Here is a 19015-nt window from a genome sequence, read left to right as displayed (position 1 = left end):
GTGGAGTGGTGTCCTTGCTGGCTCTGCAGTTTCGCGGAATCAGGGGATTCCGGGGGATACGGGTTGTCCAAGGGTGTGGTGGGTTGGCCGCTGGTCATCCGGCATGTTGGCCTTTGGTAATTTGCTGAGCTACAGCTTTGCATTCGGCGGCAGGACATTCGACGCTTTGCAACCCCCGGCGGAAACTTGTTTCCAAAAAGGGACACCCCCTTCCACGCGAAGTTTCCAAGTTTTCAAGGGAGTAGGAGGGCTCTGTCATGGCGGACACTCGATTGTTTCGAAAACATTTCACGTCTTCAGCTGCCTGGCTACAAATCGGCATAGAAAGGACTCGCGATCGGAACAGGAACAGCAAAAGGAAAAAAAAAAAAAAAACTGGGAGGCACGCACGCCGAGATTAAAGGTTACCACTCGCGACCTTGCCCAAAACCAAAAAAAGAGATATGCACAAAAAATATGCACAGCCAGAAACACGAAAACCGGGAAGCAGCTTGTGGCATGTACGTGCTCCTGTTGCCGGTGCCTCGAAATCGCGTCGTAAATCATTATGAGCTGCATAAATGCCTACAAAATGTTTCAATGTTTTCGATTACAGGCCGCCGCATCCCGATAAACGTTGCGATAGCTCATGAACTTTGTGCGCCCGGGGCAGCTTAGATTCCAAAGATACGCGAATTCTTTTCGGGAATAAAAATAGCACCATTTGTTGAACAGAGCTGGAAATGCTAGTATTTAGTTGGTTTAGTTCGGACCTAGAATTTGTTTTCCATCTTCAAGCTTGCATCTGCAACATTAATATTATTAGGCGCACATATGGATTCATTTATATTCAGACTTGTGTACTAAGCTCCCCAGTTTAAGGCGACTATTAAAGTGGCTCACTTTCGCCACTATGTTCTTGGTTGTATTTTTTGCAACTTCCAGCGAATTTTCCAATTTCCGTCTGGCCAAGTGTGAGTGCATATGTATGTGTAGGGGTTTTGGGTTTGAGAGTGTGTGGTTCGTCTGGCTGTGCGTGTGTGTGTGTGTGCGTGTGTTTGTGTTTTTGTGCCGAGGGGCGCATCGCAGACCTAGTCAAATAAAACACTTTCTAAAATTTGACTTGGGCAGAAACCGCATTCATTACTCTTAGCCAGGAGCCGGCAGCCCTCAGCCAGGAATTTGCCGTTTTTAATCTCATTTCAAAAGTCCCTTCCACACACACACACACACACTCGAAGGCGGGCAAGGATGTGTAAATATGAGCATTGGTCCAAAAACTTGGTGATGGAAAAATAAGTTCTGGGGGAGAGATTGAAAATGATGGTCCGACAGATTTTGAAAATTACCAGGCAGCCGGCGGGCGAGTTGCAAGTTGCCCGTAGGCCAAGGAACAGGACATCTCCACATCCGCATCCGCATCCGCACTCGCGTCTGGTTGGCGGAGAGGCAACCGCAGGACCTGGGCCTTGAGCTGGGTAAATATTTGTGGTTACCGAAAGGATACTTTTAGCTATGCGTAAATTCAAAAAGGCAAATTGGCAACTTCTGAGCTCTTTCCCTATGTGGATGGGAATGATTTTGGGGCATCGACATGGGCTCCCCAAAAGGGGTGCAATATGATAATTATAAAAATGGCCCACAATGTGTTCGGTTTGACATATAAAATAATTTTATAAACTTAACTTAACTTGACTCACAAAATGGCCCGCAAAATCATAGAAATCATAGAAAAATACCCTTTTAAAGGGCACTCTGCCTACGGCTCTGTGTGTGGGTGTGTGGTCTGCGTGTAGGTGTTTATGGGAGTGTGTGTGTGAAGATACAATATCTCAGGGCAGTGCGATTGCGTGAGTAATACAAACAAACAGGAGACACATGGGGCATACATGCCCCCTGGGCAGCCCAAAAAAGCAGATTGAAATGGCTGCCAAAATCCGAAATCCGCAAATATCCCCCCTTTTTGCCCCGCTGATTTCATTAGGACGGTGACCAAATAAAATTTATTAATCCTAGGGCTAATAAATAGTGCGACATTAGCACAAAAAGGCATCCAACCGCAGCGGCAGCAGCAGCAGCAGCAAGGAACCGGTCCATGTAGGTCCTTTGGTCCTTTGGTCCTTTGGCTCGCTGGTCTATCTGCCCTTTTGGTGCTTCATCCCGCTCCAGGGGTTGCTGTGCGTCTGCGAGGCTCATTTGAATGTACTTTGTGCTTTTAATGGGGAAAGTGGCAAATTTAGGTGTCTATTTGCTGGTTTTTTCCAATAGCATCCTCATCTCGTTGCAAAACAGGGGAAGCTGCCGGGTCAGAGATCAGGCCAATTAACCCCACTGATCTCGGAAGCTGGGCCACAGATCACTCTCCAAATGAGCTGGAAAACTAGTTATTTTGCGACACCACTTTCGGGGATTTCACTGGGCCGACTTGTTGACCTTTGGCCAAGCCATTTAGACAGGGAATCACTCGCATGCCCAGCATCAGCAGCATCAGCACCATCATCACCAGCAACCGGAAGCGGAAACGTCGGGGGGTTAAGCCGAGTGTGGAATTTAATTAGAGCCGTGCGCGGGTTGATTTTTCTCTCAGGTGAGCGTGGTAAAAACGTGAAGCCATGCAAATTGTGCACATGGCGAAAGAATTGGCTGCTTTTCCCAAAATATACAAATGGTATATGCAAAGGTGTAAAAGGCGGTCGAAAGGGTTGCTAACAAGTGAATGTATCTAAGAGCAATACTGTAGTATCTTTCAAACGCATTGCTATTCGCATTGCCCAGCAGGAGAAAAATAAGCAGATAGCCTGTTTTAGAGCATTTCTTATGCCAGTGCATCGCAGCTCTTCGGTTGTCATAAAAATTTCAGCATGTGCTCGAGTGTACTGAGTTCCCAAAAGGGTTGAGTTGCTGCTTATTTGCCCCGGGGCAATTGTCATAGGCACGCAGCATCTAAATTCTCACTAATCACGCAATTAGAGTTTAATTAAAGAAGCAGCAGCCCAAAACACGTTACTTTTCCGCCATTTCCACAGTGACACTACGCTTTATTCCCATTTTATGTATATATACTTTTTTAATTTGCCTGCCCATCTATCTTGGCTTTTGCAGCTCTGTAATTGTGCAACAAAGTTTGGTCCAGGTGTTTACCCAGGTGTGTGTGTGTGAGTGTGTGTGGGCGGACCAGGTGGACAAATGGATTTTCCAAATAAGAGAAGCGGGAAAATGGGCGGACTACAAAGGCAAAGCCAACTCGGGATTGCATTCGCATTCGCATTCGCATTCGCGTTTTTGTTTGAAAGAGTCCCAGGAACAACAAAAAACAGTGGCGGCGGCGGCGGCGGTGGAGCTGGTGGAAGAGGGGCGGGCGCCGGGGGGGAGGGGAGGGGAGGGCTTAAAGAATGCAAACAACCCAGTGAAAAGTTAGAAAAGTCATTGAATGTCAGCCATGCAAGAGGTGAATGGAGCGGGCGACGAGGGGCGAGCGGGAAAGTTGCACTCTCCACTGGCCAGGTTTTCCACGGGGGTTTCCTGACCCCCCGCCGCCCTCCCCTACTCACACACACGCCAGCTTAATGATTCTTTTATTCATTATTTCTCCTTTTTACACTCACACTGCGGCTCCTCGTTCTTCTCCTACATGTGCAGAAAATAAGTCCCCCAAGTAACATTTTAATTTGTTTAACTATTTAGCTAAATATTAAATGCTAAATATGCAAACTAAAATATGAAGCTACAAAGCCGAGCTTTATAATAGCACCAAATATTTGTACTTGGCTTCATTCAAAATGAATCTTGCATGTTTTAAATAGTCGCTTATATTATATTGTTATTATTGAGTACATTTAAGTAATGTTGAATTTACCGGAGGAGTTCTGTGCTGTGTATCCTTTTTTCCGTGTTTTCCGGCGTGTGTGTGTGTGGGCAGTGGCCCAAGTTAGCCAGCGCCTGTGGGGGCGTGGCTGTGCATCCTCGGGGGGAGGAGACGGCTGGGGGACGTCCCAGGATGTCGGGGCAGTGCTGCCCCCTAAGGACAACGCAGGATGCCGCCGGAGCTGCGCTTTGGGGCTCTTATTAACGAACCAGCGAGTGCGCGAACGAGCGTGCCTGGTGTCCTGCCGTGTGTCCACACACTCGCACACTCGCACATGCTCTCCTCACACATGCAAAGACAATGTGCACTTGCACTCCACACACTCACACACACACACCCACACCTAGTACACACTCACATGCACACGAAATTCGCTCGCACCAAAAAGGATGCATTGAAAGGACCTCGACCATCCGCTCCTGCACTCCATCCACCCAAGCCCCAGCCCCCCAGCCCCCAGCCCCTCCCCGCTGCATGACGCCACAAAGGTTCATGGACAGTATGAGAGTCCTTAGCTGGCACAAAAGAAAGGCTTAAGTTTCCATTTGGTCTCTAGAGCACGATATCCAGCGCCAGGACACTCACTCACACATGCATGTGCCCGGCTGCCAAATGTGTGTGTGCGTGTGTGTGTCCTGCGTGGAGAGGGGATAGCGGCGTAGGGGGCAGGGTTCCATTGCCCACTGCCCAAGCACTACACTCGGAATAAAAATCTACAGTTCAAGCATGTGAATATGTGGAAATTATTAAATTAAATGACTTGAATTTGTGGAAAATATGTGTGGAAATACACTTTTTATAAAATACCAAGACTGACATTTAACTTATAGTCACGAGCATGAATGTGATCATTAGTGCTTGATCCTGTTTCTTTCTGTGTAAAATGAAGCTGCGGAAACGAATGGAATGGCTACGAAAAAGCCGCCGTAGTCTGCGCCTCAGATTCGGATTCGGATTCGGATTCAGTTTCGGTTTCCATTCCCGTTTTCGGTTGCCTTTTGCTTGTGGCGGCAATGCGCGTGCATCCTTTACGGTTTGTCCGCATACCCTGGAAAGCCGGGTGTATTAGTCCGCTTGCACTATGCATGCTCATAAGTATTCAGAAATACTACAAAATGGAAACTTTTAAGCAAATAAATATATAATTTGCTTCATAACTAAGCAATCGATAAGCAAATTGTAATATTGTAGGAATATTGTAGGGTTCAAGAAAGTTGAGCAGTCGCCTATGTAGCAACTGGCGAATATGAATGTGTTCTGACTTTGGAGCCATAGACATTTGTTCTTTGACTTTCTTTGCTTTCCGGGTGAGACGCCCACTCATGCCCCCTCTGACCACACCCCCCCTCCGCCCCGCGACTCGCGTCTGTGCGAGAAGTTTGTGGTATCATTCCATTGGCATTGGCAAGCCAGAAACAGAGACGGAGCCTTTTTATTGTTTCGGTAACGTGGAAAAAGAAAAGCGTCGTCTAAATGATAAAAAACAAAGCGCAAAGAAGTGTAAAGTTGTACTCCATACATATTATATGCATATATAAAGCTGAAGGCCTGGGGATCTCGCAAGATCTGCGTAGCCCCCGTGGACGACGCCATGTTTGCTCAACGGTGGCCAAAAACCCCTTCGCATTTACGGTGGCTGTGGGCGGGTTTGGGTGGTTTTGCCCGGGCTGTGGCAGCCATTCCCGGCCAGGGTTTCAATTAAAACATCACCCGGCACAGAGCCCCTCTGCCGCCCGCCACTTGGAAATTATTCAAGTGGTCAGATGGTGTTGTTCATTATTCCTGTAGTTGTTTTTGTAATTGTGCACACTCGAAGGGGTTGAAAGGCACACACACACACACTTGATACATACGTATGTGTATGCACATCCTGGCAGACTCCGGTCACAGATACAAATGCAGGCTACATCCGCTCACATTGGTAGCTGTGCGAGCGCTTCAATTCGAACATAATAAATTAATTTATCATCAGAAAAGAATCTCTGCCAGCTAACTGTAAAAGTTTCACCCTTGCGAGGAGGAAGAGCGAGAAAGAGATGGTCGCATGTGTGTGAGCTACCCGCCATGTGTGTTATACACACATACTTGAATTAGTCGCTGCACGAGCAAATGTCGCCTTCACATCCTTCCAGCTTCATTTTCCCCAATGAGCCACTCCCCCCCAAATTCCTGCCTGAAAGTAAAGCCACAGACCGAATCGCAGTCCTTGTATCCGCTTGGAGTTTTTGGAGCGGCAGGGAAAGGGCATGGACTGAAACCCCAGCCAAGGACGAGCAACTGCGGACCCCTTGCAAATGGAGAATGAATAATGCGCACCAAGTGGGGTCCACACATTCGGCAGCACCCTGTTATTAATTGCCCACCTTCAACCGCGGTACGCCGCCTTCCAGCAAAAGGCAGTCCAATGGAGACTATTGGATGTGTAGAGCGGTTGCTTGTGGTCCGTTCTGGAGCGGAGCGGAGCAAAGTAAGCTGGAGTGGAACGGCACAGTTTATTATATTGGTATATTATTATATAACACTACTTAGGCGCAGCTATTTAAGCGGTACGTACGCTGCATACATTACGAAAAACCTACCAAAGTAAATGTATCAGAGGACGAAACTAAGAAGTCTTCGGAATTCCATTGTTTTGGAAAAATTTTACTAAATAAAACGGTTTAGTTTTATTTGTTTTCTTTATTTGTGGTATATTTTCATTCAAAAACTCAAAACATAAATTGTCATGGATATTTGCCAATCGATTGAAACTTAAATCTTCCTGCCACCAAGAGTTCATCATTTGGCCAAAAATGAATTTGTACAATTCCCGAAGTTGGTTTTCAGTAGAAACCTATTGATTACGATCGAATGCTAACAAAAAACCAGAAATTTGCCAAAAAAGGTTCGATTTTTGCGGCAAATTTGTTCATTTTACGGCTTAGAAAACTAACTAATACCAATACTAATACTAGCAAATAGCTACTTTAGAAGGTGACCAAACTGGGACCTATGACCTCTTATCCTTTAAAGTTGACGAACGTAGATCTATAAAACAGAAACAAAAACCTTAATTTTATTGACTTTTAACGGAGCCACTTGCCTTGGCCAGATTGCAATACAAATAAACTACATTCAATGCTCTTTTTCCGCTTTACATCTGTGTCAATTATGGATTAAGTTTCTCGGACTATACGTTAATGTATGTTGCTTAATAATCTCATTTATTTTTAGATTTTCCCACAAACATAACTATTTAGTTTTTCCAGCCGAAGGGGCTGGATGTTCGATGACCGTTTGCAACCAGCGCAGAGCCAGAGGCGTCGAACATGTTCGACAGCGCGCTAGTTCGAAGTTCGAACTGGCCAGTGGGCGTTGGTGGGTGGTGTGTGTGTGGTGGGTGGGGTTGCTGCCGCAGTCGACTGCGACGGCGGCTGCGCTGGCGGCGTCGCATGTGTGAGGTTCGGTTTGGGCAGTGCTTCGGTCTCGCTTTCAGTCGGTCTCGCCAGCCAGATGCCAATTGAAGTTTCCGCACATGACAATTGGGGCGGTCGGTGGTGCTTGGATTGGTCACCGGCTGGTCGAGTGGTCACGTGGGGTTGGGCCAGCGGGGGGCGGCGGGTGGCCAATGGGGGTCATGTGCTGGGCGCTCTCTCTCTCTCTCTGTCGCGCTCATTTTCCTCCCTACATATTTTCGTGCATTTTCCCACCCATTTAGCCAGCGGAAATGAGAGCGCCACCTGGCGTCGGGCTTCGCCAGCCCTTACATGTAGGCAACACTTTTTCGTCGCACGATCGTTTCCGATTTAAACGGGTTGCCTACTTTTAGGCTGGGATGTAGGTTCCATGTTGCTATAAAATCATTTATGGCAAAATAAAAGTCGCTTTCGCTTGCTCGCTTACAGTTTTTCAATTGTATTTTTATATTTTTTGTATTTTCGTAACACAGACAACTATCATTTAATTATTAATTTTTAAATTTGTGTTTTTTGTTTTTTTTTTTGTTTTCCATTTCCTTTTCGTATTCTCGTTATTGTTACTTTCAAAAAATTACACACATTTGAAAAATATTTTTGTTTTTTTTCCATTTTGTTTTTCCTTTAATTCGCTCCTTGCTATTGCTCTCGGCCAAATGAGACAACGTCCTGGTTTAATTTTGTTTAGTATAAAGGTTTCTTTTTTTATAGCTACATGTAATTTTCTAAGATTTAATGATAGTTTTAGTTTGCTTCGTTTCGTCTCGGTTTCCGTTCGCCTTTGCTCTGCTTTTCGTGGAAGAAATCAGTATTGAAACCAAAAATGTTGCAAAATAAAACATAACTCGTGTGTGGGTTTTTTTTTTAATTTTCATGGATTTTTGTTTATTCAGTTTTCGCTTTATATATATATGTTCTATATATGTTAAACACAATGCATTAAAACCTCATTCTTAAATTTAGTACATGTTGAATTCGATAAATTATGCACGGTAAACTTCGTCGATAGAAACTGTGGAAATCGCCGGTATTAAGGCAATTTGGGGAAATTAAACTGCTTTAGTAGGGGGATTTCCAGGTGGGATTTTGGGGGACTCGAAACAAAACAAGGTTTAAACTAATGTTGCGCCTTTGAATTTTGCTCACAAAAATGTATTTTTACTACAAAAACAAACAATTAAATATTAATCAAAATTTTGGATTTCAATTTTCTTTTTTTTAGTTTCAATCAAATAACGAAAATCAACAGCAAAAAAACTAGTTATAAAAAAATGCACTTTCTCGTGTCCTTTTTTCCGCCATTTCATTGTCCGTTTTCCAGCTCTCTTTCGTCTTTCACTTTCTTTCTGTCTTTTTTTTTTCTCTTTTTTGTTAGCAAGAAAACAATTTTCGTTCTCAGTTCTTCAGTCTTCTAAATCTAGTTGTTGTCGTTTTGTTTGTTTGTTGTTGCTTCGGTATTTTCTTGTTAATTGCTTTCTTCTATTTCTTATAATTCACTTGAAGTTTTACGTACAAATTTGCATCTTCATCTGTTTTCAATTTGCTCCTGCCTCAAAGTTTATGCATGATTTTCCTTGTCAGCTTAGACTAAAATTGTTTAAAAAAAATTTGTGTTTTACATTTATATTTATTTATGTATGTAAAAAAATTTGATTATTTTTCGTTTTTTCGTTTAAATTACATTTAATAATAGAATTATGTCTAGGCAAAAAAAAAATAGGAAAGGAGTGGAAAGGAGGAGAGGAGAGGAAAGGAAGTGAAATCAAAGGGAACTCGAATAAAACGAATACATATACGATAATCATGATTAGAATTAGATTTAGGATTTTTACAAGTGTTCGTCTTTAGTGCTAGGGGTCTAGATTTACTAAAAAATGTACATCGATGAAAAAAATATTCATTCATTCACTCGCGCCCATATCGGTAATATTCATATAGTAATGCCTTTAAGTTTAGAGTATAATTTTGCTTATTTTTGTGGCTCACTGGGAGCAGAATTTTTGCATATTTTTTTTATGTTTAGATTTAGTAGGTTTCTTTTTCATTTTATACAAATCCTTGCTCTTTTTCTTACTTAGTCCTAGAAAATACACTGGAAAATGTGTGTCCACACAATTACTCGCTAGTCGATTATATTATTACATTTACGTATATTTATATACTATATTTATATATAAATTACAAGCACGAAAAAAAATGTTGGAAAAAAATGTGGTGTGTTTTTGTTTTCGTAAAAAAAAAGGTTTGAATCTTTAAAATTATATTACATAACGGTTATTGCTTTGGTATTAAATGCCTCTGGTCGTTTTTTTTCGTCGCCTGGAAGGAGCTGGATGGGGGCTTTTTTCAAAAAAGTCATATTTACAGGGGGCTTGGTATATACTCGTATATATGTGATACTCTTGTTGCTTTCTAAATCGTTTTGACACCTTTAGAAGATGCGCGACATGATGCGACTGCGACTGGTCTGTTGCTGCTGCGGCTGCTGCTGATGCGGCTGATGCTGATGCGGCTGCTGCTGATGCGGCTGATGCTGCTGCAGTGGCGGTGGCGGCGCCAGCGGCACGGGAAACCCACTGAAAAGTCATGCCTCCTCCTTGAGCGATATGGGATGGACGCCGGTCAAGCTGGAGGAGGCATTCGAGTCATTGTCGCCGCTCACGCTGCCCGGCAGTGAGAGATTGTGACCGCTGACGAACTGCGGCGGATAGCCAACGACGCCCATGGGCGAAAGCTGTTGCTGCTGCTGCTGCTGTTGCGACTGCTGCGCCGCCTGGGCCTGCACCGCCTGGGCTTGTACCGCCTGGGCCTGCTGGGCGGCGGCCTGGATGTGCTGCGCCGCAGCCTGTGCCGCCTGGGCGGCCGCCACCGCGTTGGCAGCGGCCGCCGCCTTGCCCTGGTTGACGACGCACTTGCGCATGTGCTTCTCCAGCGTCGAGGGCACGCTGAAGGGCATGTCACAGAAGCGGCAGCGGTACACATCCTTGCCGGTCCTGCCGTGGGTCTTCATGTGCCGCGTCAGCTTGGAGCTCTGGGCGCAGGCGTAGGAGCAGAGCTCGCACTTGTAGGGCTTCTCGCCGGTGTGACTTCTGCGGTGGACCGTCAGATTGGAGCAGTTCTTGAACACCTTGCCGCAGAACTCGCAGGTGTCGTTGCGCTGGCGACTCTCCTTCTTGAGCAGCGGACCCTGGATCAGCGAGTTGGCGCCACCCAGGCCCAGAGGCTTCAGCTTCAGGTTCTCGAACAGTGCCTCATTGCGGTGGAGAGCCTGCGACATGCCCCACCAGTCGCCGCCGTCCATCTTCATCCGCTTGCTCAGCTCGAAGGGATTGGGGAAGGGATTGAAGAGCGGCACCTGGGAGGGAGCACCGGCATCCTGCGGCTGCTGGAACATGTTGCAGTTCTTGGCGAACTCATCCCGCAGACGCAGTGCGGCCACAGGCAGACCATTCAGCTTGTCACTCAACGGAGCACCGGCGCCACCGCGATTGTTGTTGTCGGCTGCTGCAGCAGCTGCGGCGGCGGCGGCGGCCGCCTCCTTGCGTCCCGACTCCTGGAGCGCCTGCTTGTAGGCTTCACTGTACTGGGCAATGTTGGACAGACCGAACTTGTCCATCAACTCACCCACCAGCGAAGTGGCACCCGAACTCGTCGTCTTGGGACTCTGGCTCTTGCCATCGATACGATTGCTAACGCTGAGGTCCTCTGCCTTGTAGTCCATGTCCTCGCAGTCCTCCAGCTCATCCTCGTCCTCGTCCTCGCCATCGAGGTCACCATCGCCATCGCCATCGGGATCGTTATCGTTATCGCCGTCGCCCAGCTCCTCCTCCGACTCGTCGGGATTGGGATCCTCGTCGTTGTCGGCCTCGTTTGTTTCCAGCGAATCGGCATTGCTGCCATCGTCCTGGTTATCCTGGTTGTCCTGCTCGTCCGCCGGACTGCGGTGCACCCGCATGTGCTTCATCAGCTTCTGGATGTGGGAGCACTCAAAGTCGCAGGCGGTGCACTTGTACGGCTTCTCGCCGGTGTGTGTCCTCTGATGGATGATCAGGTTGTTCTCGAAGCGGAACTTCTTGTCGCAGTAGCTGCAGGAGTAGCAGTGGGCAATTGGCTCCTGCAAGGACACCTCGCCCGTTTTCGAGGGCGGCGTGCTTGCGGAACGCGGAGTGCTGGCCAGGATCAGGCCCAGGCTGCCATTTTCCGAGCTGGCATCGCCCATCTTCTCGGGCGGAGTGAGGGAATGGGGTCGCGGGATGGTGGCTAGCTGCTGTTGCTGCTGCTGCGAGGGCGAGGGGCTCGCGAAATGCGGCGATTGCTTCTGTCGAGGACTCGGCGAGCTCGAGTTAACAGTGCTGCCAGCTCCAGGGCTTGTTGTGCCCGCAAGCTGACGCAATCGCTGCGAGTAAAAATCCATCTGCTGGGGTTCCAGTTTCAGGGAGCCACCAGCTCCGCCCACCAGACCGGGTGTGATCTGCTGCTGCTGCTGGGCTTGCTGCTGGGACTGCTGCACCGATTGCTGCTGTGCTGTGCTGCTGTGGAGCTGCTGCTGGGCGCCTTGCTGCTGCTGCTGCTGCACCGATTGCTGCTGTTGCTGCTGCTGCTGCTGCTGCTGGGAGCTCAGAGATGGCGGCGGCAGGGCAGCCGGGGGCACCGATCCCCTCTGGCTGCCACTGCTGCTCGACGAGGGCGGTCGTGGCTCAGCCGAACTGGAGACCACGCCACCGACCACCTGGCCATTGGCATTGAACTGCGCCTGAGCGGCGGCAGCGGCGGCGGCCAGGTTGAAGCCATGGTGGCGGAACTGCTCGCTCACCAGCTGCTCCATGCGGTAGTGATCGGCGGGCGAGGGGCGTCCGAAGAGCGGCGCCACCGTAGGAACTACATTTCCGGCCTGGGCCAATGCTGGTGGCAGTGGCATGCGCAGCAGCTGGAAGGGATTGGCGTGCATGGCCTCTGGCGGCGGCAGCAGCGGATGATGACGCATGCCAGCGGCCATGGCGGAGGCCAGGTTCTCTCGCTGCTGCTGCTGCACGCGCTGCTGTTGCTGCTGTGCCTGCTGCTGCTGCTGATGCTGATGCTGCTGCTGCTGCTGCAGCTGCAACTGCTGCTGTTGCGGCGAGCCAATGCTGCTGCTGCTGTTGCTCATGCTGCCACCGCTGGTGTTCACCAGCGAATTGGAGCACGCGGAGCTAGCCGAGGTGGACAGAATGGCCGATGCCGCTGCCGCTGCTCCCAGCGGACTGCTCCTCTTGGCCGCCGATGTTACTGCGGGATTGGGACTGACCGCTGGCTGCGGACTCGCCAGACCGGAAGCGGAAGCTGCTGCTGCGGCGGCTGCGGCGGCGGCGGCCAAGGCCAGAGCGCTGTTGTTGAGGGCGGCGGGCGTGGCCACCGTCAATGTGGCGCCTCCGCCGGGACTCTCCACGTAGATCTTGACGCCGTGCGAGTGCTGGACGTGCTGGATGAGGCGCCACGCGGAGGTGTAGCGGGTTTTGCACGTGGAGCACGTATAGTTGCTGGGTTCTGCAAGTACAGGAAGCGAATGTGTCGTTTAGCGGGATATGGCACTGGTAGTACTGCAAATTAGGGTAAATTGGTGTAAAAATGAGTGGTGGCTTTAATTTGCGAGCACGTTTAAATTGCATTATCAGCTGAGCTAGAAGTTTCCCATTGCCGTGCACACATTTGCCAGTTGCCTGGCAATTTCGTTATTAATTATTAATGAGCATTTTGCGGAGGCGCGGATCCTAGCCAGTATTTATTTATTTATTGATTTTGCAGCGCGCGCGGTTGGCATGCCAAAATGCGCCAGGACACGCATACTCGCATGGAGCCGGGGACGGGGACGGAGATTGCCAATATAGCGTAGGATATTGGACCATGCAAAGGCACACACACTGGCGCGCACATGTGTGTCCTTTAGTTTGTTGCGGTTTTGTCGCGACATTTGTTAATTTGCCATGGCGGAAATGGCAGCCCTAAAACCACCCACCGAATGTCCTGCGTCCTGTGTCCCATGTCCTGCGACACATGTGCCGCGCCGCGCAACAGATGTAAAATTGGAAAATTTATGAAAAATGCGCAGAGCAGACACTTTTCCTGCTCGTTGTTGGGTTTTTTTGTTTTTTGCGTCGCCACTAAAAACGAAAATTTTCTAATAAATAAAAATTGAAAGCCAAGGCGAGGCGAGGAGGGCCAAGGAGCTGGCCACATGTCGCCACCGAGGACAACAAGGTGTTAATGCCAATGGAAACTATGGCGAACGAACTACCCCCGGATGAGGACGCACTCTGCATTTAAATGACACCTTTAAAACGCACAGAATGAACATTTTCCGAAAATGATCCATAAAAGTGAATGGAAATGGAAAGGCACGAGACAGGACACGCATTCTCCACACTTTTCCTTTTTTTTTTTTATTTATTTCTCGTACAATTTTTTATGGCAATCCACGGCACTAAACTTGTGCTGGCAGGGGGCAGAAAAGTGAAACAGCTTCCTGGCGCTGTCAAAGGTGAGTCGTGTTCAACATGATTTCGCCTCGACCCTTTCGGCGGCGGGATCAGGATCCCGGGGAGCCGGAGATCAGGGATCGCTGGCCCGCATGCCACAGGAAATGCAAATGAATCCGACAGATAATACGTTCCAAATGCCGCATCCCCGTGAAAAACACAAGGAGCAACCCTTGAACGCTGCCTGCGGAAAGGGTTGCGCGATCGCCGAGCGACAAAAAAGAGGTAAAAGTTGTCGAAAAACATCGGGCATTATTTGTCTGATCCTTGATCGCCCAGCTCGCGATGCGCACGCGCTTCAATATAATCATTTAGATAAAAAAAAGTAAAAAAGGAAGGCTGAGCAGAGCGGGTAAAACACAAAAGGCGCGGGTTTGGCACGTTCTGATTCTGTCAGCTGTCGAATGCGGGAAGTTTGGACACGGAAAATAAATTTAAATATTATTTACTCTTTGGCAACAGCAAAAAATGGGAAAAAGGTCTCATTACTTAAGCAAGCATACGGTTATTAGGCCGAGAAAATTTCATAACAATAATATATTCATCTCATGTGCGTACAGTTTTCAGCTGCTATTTCAAACTCATTTGCCAGATTTTAGCTGGCAATCTGCATAAAAATGATTTCATTAAAATCGCTTTCCAAAAGCGCACATATTTCTGCCTCTGCACGGCGCGCAGCGCAGACAAAGAGCGGATATCCTGGCACCGGAAGTGGCAAATTGACCGCCAGGAAGTGCAGCCGTCTCACAGTGCGTATGAGCGATTTCCAAGCAGCGGGTGGCGATCAGAATAAAAGGGTTGCGCGCGTAATGGGATAATTGTTGCAGCTTCGCCAACTGTCAGCATCCTGAGCCAGTCGACCAGTCGGTCTGTGTGAATCCTCTTCCGGCCCCTGCCGCACAAAGGACCAAGGGACGTGGAACACCGACGGGCGACTTCTAATCCTCCGCAGGACGTGGAGTTGCATGAACCGATGGCATTAGCCATTGATTTCGACCACTCGACCATTCGCCCGTGTTTTTTGCACGCTGCTTTCGCCTCGCCTCTCCTCTCCTCTCTGCTCTACTTTTTTTTTCTTCTCTTTGGCTCAGTGCCAGCATGAGTCAATAATTGCGGTCTGAGCCTTAACCCCCCCCCGCCCCAGCCGAACCTGTGACCCTTAACCCCTTAACCCTTAAGCCTTGATGGGGTTTCATTGTTGCTGCGGTCGCGACATGCTGAGCCTCGAAATTGATAATTAACACGGCGCGGTGACAGGTGAAAAGTCCTGTGGCAAGGACATGTTGCATTTACATTTTTGCAACAAATATCCATTTTGTTGACAGTTGCCTTTCTTTTATTCAACGGGCGGGGCACTGGCTGCCTGGCTGGTTGCCATGGCGTATTTATAATTACCAAATGGCCAACAATGGCCCAAAAGGAAGGAGTTAGGTTGGACAGCCCATTAAAGTAAAGTACCGAACAGAGAAGAAAAGAACAACAACAGCAACAGCAACAAAATATATATGTATAAAACAAAATGGGAAAAAAAGACAGAACAATGCGTAATTAACGCAGCTCAGTGCGATGTATCTGTGTATCTGTATATCCAGATGTATCTGTATCTATGTATCTGTATCTGCGCATCTGTGTGACTTGTCAGTTGGCATTGTCAGAGTCAAACAACTTTTTGCCGTATTGTCAGTGACTTTTGTTGTTCGCTGTTCGTGTCAAAAGCGCAAAAGTTCAAGGGTTAAATGGCGTATGTGTAGCTGCCCCTTCCCCCCTTCCCCCTTCCCCAATGGCTTCCTATTGTTTCTGCGCATCTATATATCGGGATATATCCATTCCAATTTTTAAGGCCAGTTTGATGTTGTGAGTCAATCGCTTTTCGGCTGACACGCGACCTTCGCGTTCATTTCCCATGCTGACCTCTCTGGACCTCAAGCAACAACAACTTCATTCGGTAGGTTGAAGTCGAGCGAATTCTCTGCCCACTTATACTTATATTTATTTTATTTCGTTTTTTATTCCCTTAAATATGCCTGTTGTTGTTTTGGCCCGCTTTTGTGCGTGTGTCAAGTCCAGTGCGATGTCCTTTGTCCAGTCAAGTGGCCTTTCACCCCCTTGGCATTCCTTAGCTGCTGTTTTTGAGGCATTCAAATTACCCTCGAGGGCAGCTTCCGAGCTCCCGAGCTTCCGAGCTCCCGAGCTTCAGAGTTGCAGAGCTGCGGCTTTATTGTCCTGCCTGGTTACCCTTAACCGTTGCCATAGTCCTGCTTGTTTTTTCTCTTTTTTTCTTTTTTTCTTTTTTTGTATTGCTGTCTTTGGCTTTTCATCATCATTTGCATTGAAATGTCAAAGTCAAAGGCCAGGGAAGGAGAACGACGAGTCGGGGCTTCGATTGTCGCGCTGTCCGAGTGTCCTTTTTCGTCCTGCTGCCACTGCCATAGCCGCTGCAGTTTATCAGCATTGAGTGCTGCGCTTTGAAGTCCGCAGTCCGCAGTCCGCAGTCTGCAGCACGGACTCCATATACCATAGTCCATAGTCCGTATTCCGTGTTCCGTTGCCCATAGTCCATAGTCCATGGTCCGCAGCCCGCAGTGTCCGCGCTTTTTTCCCCGTATTATTATTTATGTGTGCTTTTTTCTTAGCCCATTGCCACTGAAGAAGAGCCAGGGGTTCGGTTTTGGTTTTGGCTTTCGGTTTGGTTGTTTTGATTTAATGCAGCTGCAGCTTATCGCCGAGTGCCCGCGGCCCGATCATCACATCAAACACATTTTTTATTCAACGCTGCTCCTGCTGCTGCTGCTGCTGCTGCTGCTGCTTTGGAGGGAATTTTAATTTTGCCACCCAAATATGCGCCATGCTATTTGGATAGGATGGGAAAGTATGGCTATCCTGCACCGGAGTGGGGGCTGCTGGGTGCTGGCTGGTGGGGGACTCACCTGTGTGGACTGTGTTGGCCTCGGCGTCGACCAGCTCCATTTTGGGCCGCTTGGCCAGCGAGCGCTCCTCCATCTCCTCATCGTCATCATCATTCTGATTCTGAGTCTGATGCTGATTGACGCCCTCCTCGTCGTAGGGCTCCTGCTTGACCTTCGCCTGCTTCTGCTGCGGCTGCTTCTCCTGCCGATCCTGGCGATCCTGCTGCTCCTCCAGTTCGCAGCTGCTGTCGCCGGATGATTGGCGCTCAATGGCCGCCGGACTGGAGGGGGCGGCATTCGAATCGAGGGTGGTGGCGCCCGCAGTCTCGCTGTCCTTGGGCGTGGTATTGTCGTTCTCTGAAAGAGCATTCAAGGGGTCAGCTGGTTAGTACACGGAGCAGAGGCCAGTACATTTCACTATGCCACGAAATGAGGAGCAGAGCAAACAAATAGCCTGGCTAGAAATAGCCTTGCTTGAGGACTCACCGTCTACTAGGCGTTTGGGTGTGCTGCTGGCTCCGTCGGCCAAAAGGTCCGCCGGACTCGGTGGTGGTGTGTGTATCCTGGATCCGCTGGCCGTACTGCTGGCCGCCGCCGCCGCCGCTGCTGCCGCTGCTGCTGCCGCTGCCGCTGCAACTGCGGCAGCCGCCGACGCTGGAGCGGATTTGCGACCGGAAATGGGGGCGGAGATCGAGGGGCGGCGGTTGACAAGGCTGAGCGGGCGACCTTCCTCCGCATCGCGATCCATCTGCGGATTCTGGGTGGCGCACTGGCCGTAGTTCTCCTTGTTGCACTGCAGCACCTTGTGCTGTATGAACTTGACAATGTCCGAGAGGGCAAACGCCTTCTGGCAGGCGCCGCACGTAAGGATGTCCTGTGTGGCCACGGCATCGTTCTCTGTGGAATCGGAATCTGCAAGAGGGAATCGAGAAGTTGGGTTCAGCTCAGTTCAGTTCATAAATATTCGCGCCTCTTTATTTAGCCCAATCGGTTTGGCTTCATTAATTGTTCTCAGTGCAAGTGAAAATCCCCTATTTACATTTGGACAGATAAGCAAATATGCTCGTCGTTCCGGAGGAGTGAGACCCATGCCGCGAATGCCAATCTCTGTGCACTTTAATTTATTTGCCAAATGCCGGGGAAGACAACAATAAAAATAGCCCAACAACCGCCCCCAAACCGCCAGTAGTATTTGCATATATGGGTGTGGAAAAGGAGATTCCGATTCCCAGCTCTGAATTTAGGACTTTGGCTTTGGTTTTGGGTGGTGGTGGCGGTGGTGGTGGTGGTGGTGGCAAATTGATTGTGTGCATGACCATAAATTCCAGTAGCTCTGCAATTAATTCGCCTGCTTTTTGCCACACATACTCGTATATATGGAATAGTATCTGCGGTTGTCATGGCTTATCTGGGCCAGAAATTAGCAACACCAGTGCATACACATATATAAAAATATATGGCACAACTTGAGCGCCCGAAGGCAGTTCAAGTTTTCTTTTCGATTCCATCGACGGGACTTGATTGACCAGAAAGGTTTTGTTGTGGAGTGGGAAAATTCAGAGCAAAAAGAAAAAAACGCAAGGGACTCCTTGATGCCCCAGGACACTCGGGGGAAAAAGTTGAAATCGAAAATGCACAAGTTTTCGGTCAAGCGAAACTTTTTTGTTATTTATTTATTCGTCATTCCCCACAAACTGCAATCACACAAGTAATGCTCCAGTTTTCACTCTCTTTTGTATGCCATAGCAAAAACTATAATCAGTACACACATAATATTATTTGTCCAGTTTTTTATCCATCCAATTGGATAGCTGATTTCAGTCGAAGACATCATCCTCAATTACAGCACATCCCCGCCCCAATCCGCAGCCACAGTTGTCAATTAGGAAATAGATCCATGAATTATTGACTCCCTGTCGCTTTGCCACTTGTTTTCTATTTTTTATGTCCATTCCGGGGGCAGTTCGAACAATTTGCGGTTTTCCCGGGTCCAAACAACAATAACTAATGCGCCCTAAGCGGGGATATTTTGCCCGCCCTTCCCATTGTCCTGCCAGGAGCTACGCTTTTTTATCAATTGATTGTCCTGCGACGAGGACGAGGGTGATGCACACATGTACACATGTACACACACGATGTCGCCTCTAATTTCTGCTGATTGCCTGGGTGGGCTGCGCTCAATTTTCGCGTTTATTTCGTTCATATATGCTGTTTTCCCACCCAAAAAATATGTTTTTCCTCCACGCCGCGTCCTGTTTGACCTTTTTTGTCCGGGCATTTTCCGGCTGATTATTAGTG

The 19015-nt window shown here is 48.4% G+C and overlaps 1 protein-coding gene across 3 annotated transcripts in view; it reads right to left on the bottom strand.

Annotated features, from left to right (window-relative positions):
* Window positions 1-9513: 9513 nt before the first annotated feature.
* Window positions 9514-19015, bottom strand: part of LOC6551677 — a 48233-nt gene continuing 38731 nt past the window's right edge. For all 3 annotated transcript variants that reach the window (XM_026982101.1, XM_001978490.3, XM_015155906.2), the window contains exons 2-4: window positions 17204-17629; window positions 16739-17074; window positions 9514-12822 (exon numbers count right to left, since the gene is read on the bottom strand). In XM_026982101.1, the coding sequence (XP_026837902.1) occupies window positions 9884-12822; window positions 16739-17074; window positions 17204-17629 (3701 nt within the window). In that variant the 3' untranslated portion in view covers window positions 9514-9883. The remainder of the gene's footprint in view (window positions 12823-16738; window positions 17075-17203; window positions 17630-19015) is intronic.

Source organism: Drosophila erecta, unplaced genomic scaffold, assembly GCF_003286155.1.
Source record: "Drosophila erecta strain 14021-0224.00,06,07 unplaced genomic scaffold, DereRS2 tig00000126-arrow-pilon, whole genome shotgun sequence".
Lineage (NCBI taxonomy): Eukaryota > Metazoa > Arthropoda > Insecta > Diptera > Drosophilidae > Drosophila > Drosophila erecta.
Note: the sequence above shows the minus strand (reverse complement) of the source record. Positions and strands in the feature narration are given on the sequence as shown.